The 13,292-nt window shown below is 48.1% G+C and overlaps 1 protein-coding gene across 1 annotated transcript in view; it reads right to left on the bottom strand.

Annotated features, from left to right (window-relative positions):
* The window catches only part of eif2b5 (eukaryotic translation initiation factor 2B, subunit 5 epsilon), a 34,913-nt gene that overhangs the window by 8,011 nt on the left and 13,610 nt on the right, over positions 1-13,292 (bottom strand). Inside the window, 2 exon segments of the mRNA XM_024139621.2 lie at positions 7,099-7,224; positions 7,456-7,579. Coding sequence (XP_023995389.1) covers positions 7,099-7,224; positions 7,456-7,579 — 250 coding nt within the window.

Here is a 13,292-nt window from a genome sequence, read left to right as displayed (position 1 = left end):
CTGCTGTGAGGAGCTTGTTCCTGGAGCCAGGACACTCGCATGCAGACTGCGATGGTCAAGGTGGTTGTCTGTCTGGACTGTCTGTCTCTGTGGAGGAGCTGTTTCCTAGTGAGCAGGACACCATGCAACTGCGATGGTCAAGGTGGTTGTCTGTCTTGGTATTCTGTCTGCTGTGGAGGACTGGACACTCATTAGACTGCGATGTGTCAAGTGTTGTCTGTCTGGACGTTCCTTCTGCTGTGGAGGAGTGTTCCTGGAGCAGGACACTCATAGACTGCGATGGTCCAAGGTGGTGTCTGTCTGGACTGTCTGTCCTGCGTGAGGAGCTGGACCTCATCAGTACTGCGATTGGTCAATGGGGGTTGTCCTCTGTGCTGGGACTGTCTGTCTGCGTGGGAGGCAGTGTTCCTGGAGGCAGTGACACTCATCAGACTGCTGATTGTCAAAGGTGGGTTGTCTGTCTGGTACTGTCTTTCTGCTGTGGAAGGACTGTCCTGGAGCAGGAACACTCATCAGACGCGATGGCAAGGGTGGGGTGGCTGTCTGGACTGTCTGTCCTGCTTGGAGGAGCTGTCTAACGAGGCAGGAAGACTCCAACTGCTATGGTCAAGGTTGTTGTCTGTCTGGACTGTCTGTGTTCTAGCAGCACGAGACACCAACTGCTATGTCAAGGTGGGAGAGCTGTGTAGTATTGTAGACTGCGTTAGATAGACTAAGTCCCTGTCAGGGAGTGTTCCTACTACTTGTACATTAGCTGCCTCATGCGTACAAGAACAGGGAGTGTGGGCTCCTGCCCGTATGAGCCGTTCTGGCTGCAGATTTAAAGGGTTTTGAACCCAAAAAATTTTCTCAATCGTTTCGTTCTGAATGCATGAATATAAATTTTGGTCCCCCTTCCACTTTGCGGCATGGCTCTGAACAGTTGGAACCAAATATAGTCTGAACCTAGTTGGGAACCAAAATACAGTTCTGAACAGTGGAATAAAAGGACAGTTCTGAACCAGTGGAACCAAATACATTTTCTGAACCAGTGGAATCCAAAATAAAGCTCTGAACCAGTTGGAACAAAATAAAGTTGGTATACTCGTTCTTTTCTGTTCTTTTTCTTCTCCTTGTTTTTGCAGAGCAGCAACCAGATTTTAGAACATGGCTTGTGGTTTTGTTGTTAATAAATCCATATGTGTAAACGTGATTATATATACGCTTACTAGCATTGGAAAAGTAAATCCGAGTGTCTTCTTTATAAAAATCTCCTTCAATTCAGAATCAGGCAGTAAGATCGCTTCTGAGGGGGAGGCAGGTTGTAAGTCCGATTAGGTGCTAGACTATGCCTTCTATGTGGGAGGGGCAGGTTGTAATGTCCAAAATAGGGTGCTAGACTTATGCTTCATGAGGGGAGGGGCGATTTGTAACGTCATGGTGCTGAGACTGATGCTCTGAGGGGAGGCAGTTGTATATGTCCACTATGGTGCTAGACTATGCTTCTGAGGGGTGGGGCATGTTTGTAATGTCCAATAGGCGCGTAGACTTATGCCTCCCTGAGGGGAGGGGCAGGTTTGTAATGTCCAATTAGGGTGCTAGACTATGCTCTGAGGGGAGGGGATGTGTAATGTCACAATAGGTGGTGAGAGCTATGCTTAGAGGGGGAGGGGCAGTTGTAATGTCCAATAGGGTGCTAGACTATGCGTCTGGAGGGGGAGGGGCAGGGTTGTAATGTCCAATAGGGGGGGGGGTTGGGGGGGGGGCTCTAGATATAGCTTGTGAGGGGGAGGGGAGGTTGTAATGTTCAAAAGTATGGTGGTGGGTCTAGACTATGCTTTCTGAGGGGGAGGCAAGGTTGGTAATGTCCAATAGTGTGCTAGAGCATGCTTCTGAGGGGGAGGGGCATGTTGCTCATATGTCCAAAGGGTGCTAACTTGCGTCTGCGGAGGGCAGGTTTAATTGTCCAATAGTGGTGCTAGACTACTGCTTCTGAGGAGGGACAGGGTTGTAAATGTCAATAGGGTGCTAACTATCTCTGAGGGAGGGGCGGTTGTAACTGCTCAATAGGGTGCTGAGACTAATGCTTCTGAGGGGGCAGGGCAGTTGTAATGTCCAATAGGTTCTAGACTATGCTTCTGAGGGGGAGGGGCAGGTTGTAATGTCCAATATGGTCTAAGACTATGCTTCTGAGGGAGGGCATGTTGTATATGTCCAAATGAGGGTGCTAGACTATGCGTTCTGAAGGGGAGGGCAGGTTGTAAATGTCATAGGTGCTAGACTATGCTTCTGAGGTGGGAGGGGCAGGTTGTAAGTTCCCAATAGGGTCTAGACATCCTCACTGAGGGAGGGGCAGGTTGGTAATGTCCAGTAAGGTGGCTAGACTATGCCTCTGAGGAGGGCTAGGGTTTGTAATGACGCAATAGGGTGCTAGACATCTTCGGAGGGGGACAGGTTTAATGGTCCCAATAGGGTGCTAGAGCTATGCTTCTGAGGGGGAGGGGCAGTTGTAATGTCCAGTAAGCCGTGCTAAGACTAGCCCTTCTAGGGGAGTGGAGGTTGTAAGTGTCTCAATAGGGTGCTAGACTATGCTTCGAGGGGAGGGGCATGTGTGATAATGCCAGTAAAGGGTGCTCAGACTATGCCTTTGAGGGGGAGGGCAGTTGTAAGTCAAAGGGTGTAGACTATGCTTCTGAGGGGAGGGCAGGTTTAAAGTCAATAGGGGCTAGACTATGCGTCTGAGGGGGAGGGGCATGTGTAATGTCCATATAGGGTCTAGAACTATTGCTTCGAGGGGAGGGCGAGTGTTTTTATATGTCCAAGAGGGGCTAGACTATGCTCGGAGGGGGAGGGAGCAGTTTGTAATTGTCTCAATAAGTGCTAGACTAGCGTCTGAGGGGAGGGGCAAGGTTGTAATGTCCAATAGGGTGCTAGACTATGCCTTGAGGGGAGGGCAGGTTTAATGGTCCAATAGCTAGACAGCTTCTGAGGGGAGGGCAGGTTGTAATGTCAATAGGGTGCTAAGACTATACTCTGAGGGGAGGGCAGTTGTATATGTCTCAAAGTCTAGACTATGCTTTAGAGGGGGAGGGTCAGGTTGTAGATGTCCAATAGGGTCTAGACTATGCGTCTGAAGGGGAGGACAGGGTTGTATGTCCAAAGGTGCTAGAACTAACTGCTTCTGAGGGGGAGTGGACAGGTTGAATTCCAAAGGGTGTAGACTATGCTTCTGAAGGGGAGGGCATGTTGTAGTCCAACTAGGGGTGTCTAGACGTATGCTCTAGGGGGAGGGCATGTTGTAATGTCCAACTAGGTGGCTAGACTAGCTTCTGAGGGGGAGGGGCCAGGTTGTAATGTCCAATAGGGTTGCTAGACTATGCTCTGAGCGGGAGGGCAGGTTGTAATGTCCAATAGGGTGTCTTAGACTATGCCTCCTGAGGGGAGGGCAGTTTGAATGTCCAGGCAAGGTGCTAGACTAGCTTTCTGAGGGAGGCAGGTTGTAATGACCAATGGGTGCTAGACATGCTTCTGTGGGGGAGGTTGGTAAATTCCATAGGGTGCTAGACTATGCTCTGAGGGGAGGGAAAGGTTGTAATTGTCCAAATAGGGTGCTAGACTATGCTTCTGAGGGGGAGTGGGCCAGGTTTAAGCGTCCATAGGTGCTAAGATCTAGCTTCTTGAGGGGAGGGCAGGTTGTAATCGTCCAATAGGTGCAGAACTAGTGCTTCTGAGGGGAGGCAAGGTTGCAATGTCCCAATAAGGTGTGCTAGACTATGCTTCGAGGGGGAGGCAATGTTGTAATGGTCCAATAGGGTGGCTAGACTATGCCTTCTGAGGTGGGAGGGGCAGGTTGTAGATGTCCAATAGGGTGCTAGAGCTAATGCTTCGGAGGGCAGTGTGATGTCCAATAGGGTGCTAGACTATGCTTCTGAGGAGAGGGGCTGTGTATGTCCAATAGTGTGCTCGATATTGTCTGAGGGGGAGGGCAGGTTTAATGTCCAATAGGGTGCTAGACTATGCTTCTGAGGTGAGGGGCGGTGTGTAATGTCCAATTTGGTGCTGACAATGCTTCTGAGGGGGAGGGCAGGTTGCATGTCCAATAGTGCTAGACATGCCTTCTGAGGGGGAGGGCATGTTTTAACTGTCCAATAGGGTGCGTAGACTATGCCTTCTGACTGGGAGGCGGCAGGTTGTATGTTCAATTTAGGGTGCTAGACTATGCTTAGGAGGGGCGATGTTTGTAATGTCCAATAGGGTGCTAGATATGCTTCTGAGGGAGGGGCAGGTTGTAATGTCCAATGGGTTCTAGACTATGCTTCTGAGGCGGAGGGCAGTGTAATGTCCAATAGGGTGCTAGACTAGCTTCTGAGGGGAGGGCAGGTTGTAATTGTCCAATTGGGGTGCTAGACATGTTCTGAGGGCGGAGGGCATGGTTGTAATTGTCCAATAGGGTGCTAGACTGATGCTTCGAGGGGGAGGCAGGTTGTAAGTCCACATAGGTGCTTAGACTTATGCTTCTGAGTGGGAGGGCAGGTTTGTATGTCCAATAGGGGTGCTGACTATTGCTCGGAGGGCATGTGTGTAATGGCAATAGTGGCTAAGATATGCTTCCTTGAGGGGATGGGGCATGTTGTAATGTCCCAATAGGTGCTAGACTATGCTTCTGAGTGGGAGGGCAGGTTGTAGATGTCCAATTAGGTGCTAGACTATGCTTCGAGGGGCATGTTGTAAATGTCAATTAGGGTGCTAACTATGCGTCTGAGGGGAGGCATGTTGATATGCCAATCAGGTGCATATATGGCTTCTGAGGGGGAGGGGAGGTGTAATTGTCATAGGGTGCTAACTAGTGCTGTCTGAGGTGGGAGGGCAGTGTTGCATATGTCCAGAGGTTTTTGCTAGATATGCTTCTGAGGGCAGGGCCATGTTTGTATGTCCAATAGGGTCGCTTAGACTATGCTTCTGGAGTGGGAGGCGCGTTGTAATTCCAATAGTGTGCTAGACTATGCTAGAGGGCATGTTGTTTAATGTCCAATAGGGTGCTAGACTATGCTTCTGAGGGGGAGGCAGGTTGTAAGTCCAATAGGGTCTAAAGCTATGCTTCTGAGTGGAGGGCAGGTTGTAAGTGTCCAATAGGTCTAGGACTAGCTTCTGAGGGGGAGGGGCGGTTTGTAATTTCAAATAGGGTGCTTAGACTATGCTTCTGACGGGATGGGCAGGTTGTAATGTCAATAGGGTGTTAGACTATGCTTCTAGGGGGAGGGGCAGCTTGTAATGCTCAGTAAGGTGCTAGACTATTCTCTGGGGGGTAAGGGGCAGGTTCCTATGTTTGAAGTTATGTTTTAAGTATCCCTATACTTCTTTATTGACCCGGCACACTCAGTCAAGAGTGCCGCGCTGGCGCAGGGAGTCTGTTGGTGATGACCTACTTGAGTGTCAATGCTCCTGTAAGTGTGTTCATATAGTATAGTAAACTGTGTTAATACTGGAACGCTTGTCGTTGTGTCATTTAAGTTAACACGCTTACACGCACACAACCAAGTGGTTTTTCCATGAGCCGGTAGGCATAAACCGGTCATAATTTTAACTTGAACGTTATAATACAAATGAGTTGGCCCAAATTGTCCAGAAGGAGGCCCATGTAATATAGCCTAAACAGTTCAGCACCATACTTCCTGTTGGCGCTGCTGCTGTTAGTGGTAGAGAGACGAGAGGGAGGCGCTTGCCCACTGTTTTGATTACAAGATGGAGGCCTTAGCATTGAAGTTAGAGAAAGAAGAGGCTCGGGTCTGGTCCTAACAGTGAGTTAGGGAACAATGTGAGGAAGAGGTTTAAAATATTGTAATGGACTAACATTGAAAAGACATGGCAACGGCCAATTGCAGGCTACTGTCTTTGTAATTGGTTGCTATAGGCTGCTTTTTTACAGACACGTTAAATGTTCTCATTGTGGCCAATTATTTCCTTGTGTATGTGGGCCAGGTCGGATCTGTGGAAGTACAAGGATGATCCGTTCATATTTAAATCTTCCGCGCCATTTTCCTAACTGAAACCCTGGCACACAACGCTGGGCAGCTAGGCAACACTTAGATAACTTTTGATGCGGGAGGGCTGTTGCATATACGTAAATTAATGTTAATAACCATTGTCCCATCATGTGGTAAATATACAGTTTATGTCCCGAAACAGTATAGGATTACTTCTCGTTTGCCTTCTGATTCGTGTTCTAAAAAAGAGTAATTTTCGTGTTCGTTCCCAGAACGTTCCAACCCGTGCTTCTTTTCTTCTGAATAAAAAGATAAGTATACTGTCAAAATAAATATGAAGGGAACACTTAAACAACACAATTAAACTCCAAGTCAATCACACTTTTGTGAAATCTAACTGCCACTTAGGAAGCAACACCTGATTTGACAATAAAATTTCACATGCTGTGTGCAAGTATGAATAGACAAAGGTGATATGCATAGGCAATTAGCAAGACACCCGCAATATTAAGAGTGATTCTGCGTGGTGACGCCCAGACCGACTTCTCAGTTCCTATCTGCTTCCTGGTGAGTTTTGGTCACTTTTGAATGCGGCGTGCTTGTCACTCTAGTGGTAAGCATGAGACGGATCTATCAACCCACACAAGTGCTCAGTAGTGCAGTTTCATCCGGAATGATTTTCTTTTTCTTTTTTTATCTGTGATGTTAGACGGTTGAACATGTCTGTTGTCATTCGTCTGCCTGTGGGTTGCTGTATGAAATGTACCACTGGAGATCCTTGAGGAGGAAGGCATCCTGAAATGGTTCTCTACAGGAGCCACCCAAAAGAGCGACAGGCTACCAAGAACCAGGGAGTGAGTACCACTTACAGGCTTATATTCCTTAATAAAGCAAGAGAAGGGCATTGTGGTAGGGAAAAGGATCGTTTCCATGTAGGGGGGCAGATTAGCGACTGCATCGTCCTGTACAGACCCCAAGGCTTAAACACATGGCTGAGAGGTCTTCCTGTCTTCGTCAGCGCCAGAAGTTTTGATCAAGTGGTTGAAGAAGCAAGAGGATGAGTCTTTCGAGGAAGGAGAGTGAGGAAAGGAGGACATAAGAACTGAAGGACAGACAGTCCAGACAGACAACCCACCTTGACCATCGCAGTCTGATGAGTGTCCTGCTCCAGGAACAGCTCCTCCACAGCAGACAGACAGTCCAGGTGATCCTGAGGTCTCTTGATGTAGTTCTTAAACACCGGGGACCACGTCTTCAGCAGCTGAGAGGCAGGGGGGGAGGAGAAGAGAAAATAGGCTATTCTTTGACCGTCTCGGCTCTCTGTACCTCATTACATCTCTGTAACAGTTTTTTGGGGGGGTTGGAGATAGGAGCTGGTCATTTTTGTAKGTGATATGTCTGTAAAAATGAAGAGCTAGATAAATAAAATATATTTATTCTAATTATTGGTTGTAGAACAATCAATTGGGGTGTGGTGGTTGTAAGTACTTACAGGCAGTAGTGAACCAGTGTACTGTAGGGTGGTGAGCTGCGTCCCCTGCTGTTGGAAGGGGTACTCCAGAACAACTCTTGTCAGAATCTGCATTACCTCCTTGAGAGTGATGTTATAGGCATACCTGGTGGGAGAGGYGAAGTATAAGATCTATACTCTGAAGATGGTAGCGTGGACAACATTTAGCTGGATCTGTTATAATGGGACTGAAAAACTAGTGCACTTCAACAGAGTTTGCACTTATCTGAACTGCACTTATCAGGAGCAGAGTATGACACACTCTTATCAGGGCTATGTGGGGCGGCAGGTAGCCTAGTAGTTAGAGCGTTGGACCAGTAACTCGAAAGGTTGCTGGATCGAATCCCCGAGCTGACAAGGTAAAGAAAATTGTCGTTCTACCCCTGAACAAGGCAGTCAACCCACTGTCCAAGGTAGGCAGTCATTTTAAATACGATTTTGTTCTTAACTGACTTCACTGACTAGTGAAATAAATAAATCAAGAGCAGAGTATTACATACTCTTATCAGGAACTGACTACTTACTTATCAGGAAGTGACTACTCACTTATCAGGAAGTGTCTACTACTCACTTATCAGGAACTGCTGGTCATTCACACCACCTGCCCTCCCCCTCAGACAAAGAGCCATAGTCTACGCACCTTGCATGGACGATTCCAAACCTGCCCCTCCCCCTCAGGAGCATAGTCTAGCACCCTATTGGACATTACAGACTCTGCCCCTCCCCCTCAGAAGCCATAAGTCTAGCACAGCCTATTGGACATTACACCTGCCCTCCCCCTAGAAGCATAGTCTAGCACCCTATTGGGAACATTACAACATGGCCCCTCCCCCTCAGAAGCATAGTCTAGCACCCTATTTGGACATTACAACATGCCGCCTCCCCCTCAGAGCATAGTCTAGCACCCTATTGAACATTACAACTGCCCCTGCCCCTCAGAAGGCATAGTCTAGCACCCTATGGGACATTACAACTGTCCCTCCCCCTCAGAAGGCATAGTCTAAACGGCACCCTATTGGACATTACAACCTGCCCTCCCCTCAGAAGCATAGTCTAGCACCCTATGTACATACATACACATGCCCTCCCCCTCAGAAGTATAGTCTAGCACCCTATTGGACATTACAACCTGCCCTCCCCTCAGAAGCATAGTCTAGCTCCCCTATTGGACATTACAACCCTGCCCTCCCCCTCAGAAGCATAGTCTCAGCCCCTATTGGACCCCATTAACACAGTCCACCTGCCCCTCAGAGCAATAGTCTCAAAAAAAGAAAGAGCACCCTATTGGACATTACAACCTGTCCCCTCCCCTTCAGCAAGCATGTCTAGCACCCTATTGGACATTACAACTGCCCCTCCCTCAAAGCATAGTCTAGCACCCTATTGGACATTAACAACTGCCCCTCCCCTCAGAAGCATAGTCTATGCACCCTATTGACATTACAACCTGCCCCTCCCCCCTCAGAAGCAGTAGTCTACCAGCACCTTTCTATTGGACATTACAACCTGCCCCTCCCCTCTACAGAAGACATCGCTCTAGCCACCCCTTACTGGACATTACAACATGCCCCTCCCCTCAGAAGCATAGTCTAGCACCCCTATTGGCCATTCACAACCTGCCCCTCCCCCTCAGAAGCATAGTCTAGCACCTATACTGCATTACAACTGCCCCTCCCCCTCAGAAGCATACGTCTAGCACCTTTGACATTACAACTACCTCCCCTCAGAAGCATAGTCTAGCACCGCTTACTTGGTCATTACACCTACATACTGCCCCCTCCCTCAGAACGCATAGTCTGCACCATTATGGACATTTACATACCTCCCTCCCCTCAGGAGGCATAGTCTACACCCTTATTGGACATTACAACCTGCCCCTCCCCCTCAGAAGATAGCTCTATGCACCCTATTGGACATTACAAACCCCCTGCCCCCTCCCTCTCAGAAGCCATAGTCTAGCACCTCTTGGACATTACAACCTGCCCCTCCCCCTCATGAAGCATAGTCTAGCACCCATATTGGACATTACAACCTGCCCCTCCCCCTCAGAAGCATAGTCTAGCACCCTATGACATTAACAACTGCCCTCCCCCTCAGAAGCATAGTCCTAGGGCACCCTATTGGACATTACAACTGCCCTCCCCCTCAAGAGGCATAGTCTAGGACCCTATTGGACATTACAACCTGCCCTTCCCCCTCAGAAGCATAGTCTAGCACCTATTGGACTCATCACCTGCCCGCTCCCCCTCAGAGCATAGTCTAGCGACCCCTATTGGCATCTCCACAACACTCCGCCCCTCCCCCCCTCCCAGCCAAGCATAGTCTAGCACCCTATTGACATTCACACCACTTCGCCCTCCCCCCTCAGAAGGCATAGTCTACCGCACCTATTGCGCACCATTACAGACCCTGCCCTCCCCCTCAAAGCATAGTCTAGCACCCTATTGGACATTACCAACCTGCCCCTCCCTCAGAGCATAGTCGTCCCCACCTACCTCTGACATTTACAACCTGCCCCCTCCCCTCCGCATGAAGCATACGCTCCACGCACCCCTATTGGACATTAAACCACATGCCCCTCCCCCTCAGCAAGCATAGTCTAGCACCCTTTGGACATTACAACCCTGCCCCCCCCCTCAAGCATAGCTCTACGCACCTATTGGCATTAGCACATCCCCTCCCCTCCCTCAAGCATAGTCTAGCACCCTTATTGGACTATTAGAAATGCCACTCCCCCTCAGAGCATATGTCCACGCACCATGACTTACAAATGCCCCTGCCCCTCAGAAGCATAGTCTACGCACCCTATTGGACATTAGCAACCTGCCCCTCCCCTAGAAGCATAGTCTAGCACCTAATCGGACTTACATACTGCCTCCCGCCTCAGAAGCATTCTGACTGCCTGATTCTGAATTAAGGAGATTTTTTTTTAATAACAGAAGAATGGATTTAACTTTTCAATGCTAGCTAGCGATAATATAGTTATCACGTTTCACATTGGATTATTAACAACAACAAACAACAAGCCATGTTCTAAATCTGGTGCTGCTCTGCAAAAAAAAGAAGAAAAAAGGAAGAGAAAGGAACGATAATAAACCACACTTTATTTTGGTTCAACTGTTCAAGAGCTTTATTTTTGCGTTCAACTGGTTAGCAAGCTGTATTTGGTTCCAACTGGTTCAGGAATGTATTTCTGGTTCAACTGTGTTCAGAACTGTATTTTGGTTCCCAACTGGTTCAGACTTATTTCGGTTCCAACTGTTCAGAGCTGCCGCAAAGTGGAAGGGACCCAAAATATTATGTTCTGTTCTAGAACGAAACGATTGGAAAAATTATTTTGGGTTCAAACCCTTATCTGAGCGAACGGCTCATAGGCGCAGAGCCCAACTCCTGTTTGCTTAGCATGAGGCAGCTTAATGTACAAGTAGTAGGAACACTCCCTGACAGGACTTAGTCCTATCTATCGCCAGTCTACATACTACACACTCTACCCACCTTGACACAATAGGCAGTTGGTAGTCTCCTGCTCTAAAACACAGAACAGTCCAGACAGACAACCCCCTTGACAATAGCAGTTTGGAGTCTCTGCTGCGCTAGAAACAGCTCCTCCACCAGCAGACAGACAGTCCAGACAGACAACCCACCTTGGACCAATGCAGTCTGATGAGTGTCCTGCTCCAGGACAGCTCCTTCCACAGCAGACAGACAGTTCCAGACAGACAACCAACCTTGACATCGCAGTCTGATGAGTGCTCTGCTCCAGGACCAGCTCCTCCACAGCAGACAGACGACAGTCGCAGCAGAGCAACCCACTTGACCAATCGCAGTCTGTGAGTGGTTCCAGCTCTCCACAGCAGACAGACAGTCCAGACAGACAACCACCTTGACCATCGCAGCCTCTGATGAGGTGTCCTGCTCCAGGACAGCTCCTCCACAGCAGACAGACGAGTCCAGCAGACACCCACCTTGACCATCGCAGTCTAATGAGTGTCCAGCTCCTCCACAGCAGACGACAGTCCAGACAGACAACCACCTTGACCATCGCAGTCTGAATGGTGTCCTGCTCCAGAACAGCTCCTCCACAGAGACAGACAGTCCAGCCAGACACACCACTTGACCATCGCAGTCTGATGAGTGTCCTGCTCCAGGAACAGCTCCTCCACAGCAGACAGACAGGTCAGACAACAACCCACCTTGACCATCGCAGTCTGATGATGTCCTGCTCCAGGGAACAGCTCCCTCCACAGCAGACAGACAGTCCAGGTGATCCTGAGGTCTCCTTGATGTAGTTCTTAAACACCGGGACCACGTCTTCAGCAGCTGAGAGGCAGGGGGAGGAGAAAGAGAAAATAGGCTATTCTTGACCGTCTCGCTCTCCTGTACCACCTCATTACATCTCTGTAACAGTTTTTGGGGTGGAGAATAGGAGCTGGTCATTTTTGTAGCTGATATGTCTGTAAAATGAAGAGCTAGATAAATAAAATATATTTAGTTAGCATTATCTGGTTGGTAGAACAATCAATTGGGGTGGTGGTTGTAAGTACTTAGCAGGCAGTAGTGAACCAGTGTACTGTAGGGTGGTGAGCTGCGTCCCCTGCTGTGAAGGGGTACTCCAGAACAACTCTTGTTCAGGAATCTGCATTACCTCCTTGAGGTGATGTTATGGCATACCTGGTGGAGAGGAGAAGTATAAGCGTCTAATACTCTGAAGATGGTAGCTGGACAACATTTAGCTGGATCTGTTATAATGGGACTGAAAAACTAGTGCACTTCAAACAGAGTTTGCACTTATCTGACCACTGCACGCTTCATCCAGCCGCAGCAGAGCTATCGACACCTCTTATCAGGGCTATGTGGGCGGCAGGTAGCCTAGTAGTTAGACGCGTTGGACCAGTAACCCGAAAGGTTGCTGGATCGAATCCCCGAGTTGACAAGGTAAAAAAAATAGTTGTTCTACCCTGAACAAGGCAGTTAACCCACTGTCCCCGGTAGGCCGTCATTTTAAATACGAATTTGTTCTTAACTGACGTGCCTAGTGAAAAAAAAAAAAATCAAGAGCAGAGTATTACATATTTTATCGAAGTGACACTTCTCACTTATCAGGAAGTGACTACTTCTCACTTATCAGGAACTGACTACTTCTCACTTATCAGGAACTGACTACTTCTCACTTATCAGGAACTGACTACTTCTCACTTATCAGGAACTGACTACTTCTCACTTATCAGGAACTGACTACTACTCACTTATCAGGAACTGACTACTCACTTATCAGAACTGACTAATCACTTATCAGGAACTGACTACTACTCACTTATCAGGAGCTGTCTACTTCTCACTTATCAGGAGCTGTCTACTTCTCACTTATCAGGAACTGACTACTACTCACCTTATCATGAAGTGACTACTACTCACTTATCAGGAACTGACTACTTCTCACTTATCAGGACTGACTACTTCTCACTTATCAGGAGCTGTCTACTTCTCACTTATCAGGAACTGACTACTACTCACTTATCAGGAGCTGACTACTACTCACTTATCAGGAAGTGACTACTCTCACTTACTAGGAAGTGACTACTACTCACTTATCAGGAAGTGACTACTACTCACTTATCAGGAATGACTACTACTCACTTATCAGGAGCTGTCTACTACACACTTATCAGGAATGACTACTACACACTTATCAGGAAGTGACTACTACTCACTTATCACGAAGTGACTACTATCACTTATCAACAAGTGACTACTACTCACTTATCAACAAGTGACTACTACTCACTTATCAACAAGTGACTACTACTCACTTATACAAC

This window comes from Salvelinus sp. IW2-2015, unplaced genomic scaffold, assembly GCF_002910315.2.
Source record: "Salvelinus sp. IW2-2015 unplaced genomic scaffold, ASM291031v2 Un_scaffold1855, whole genome shotgun sequence".
NCBI lineage: Eukaryota > Metazoa > Chordata > Actinopteri > Salmoniformes > Salmonidae > Salvelinus > Salvelinus sp. IW2-2015.
The sequence above is the reverse complement of the archived record's forward strand: the minus strand, read 5'-3'. Positions and strand labels throughout refer to the sequence as shown.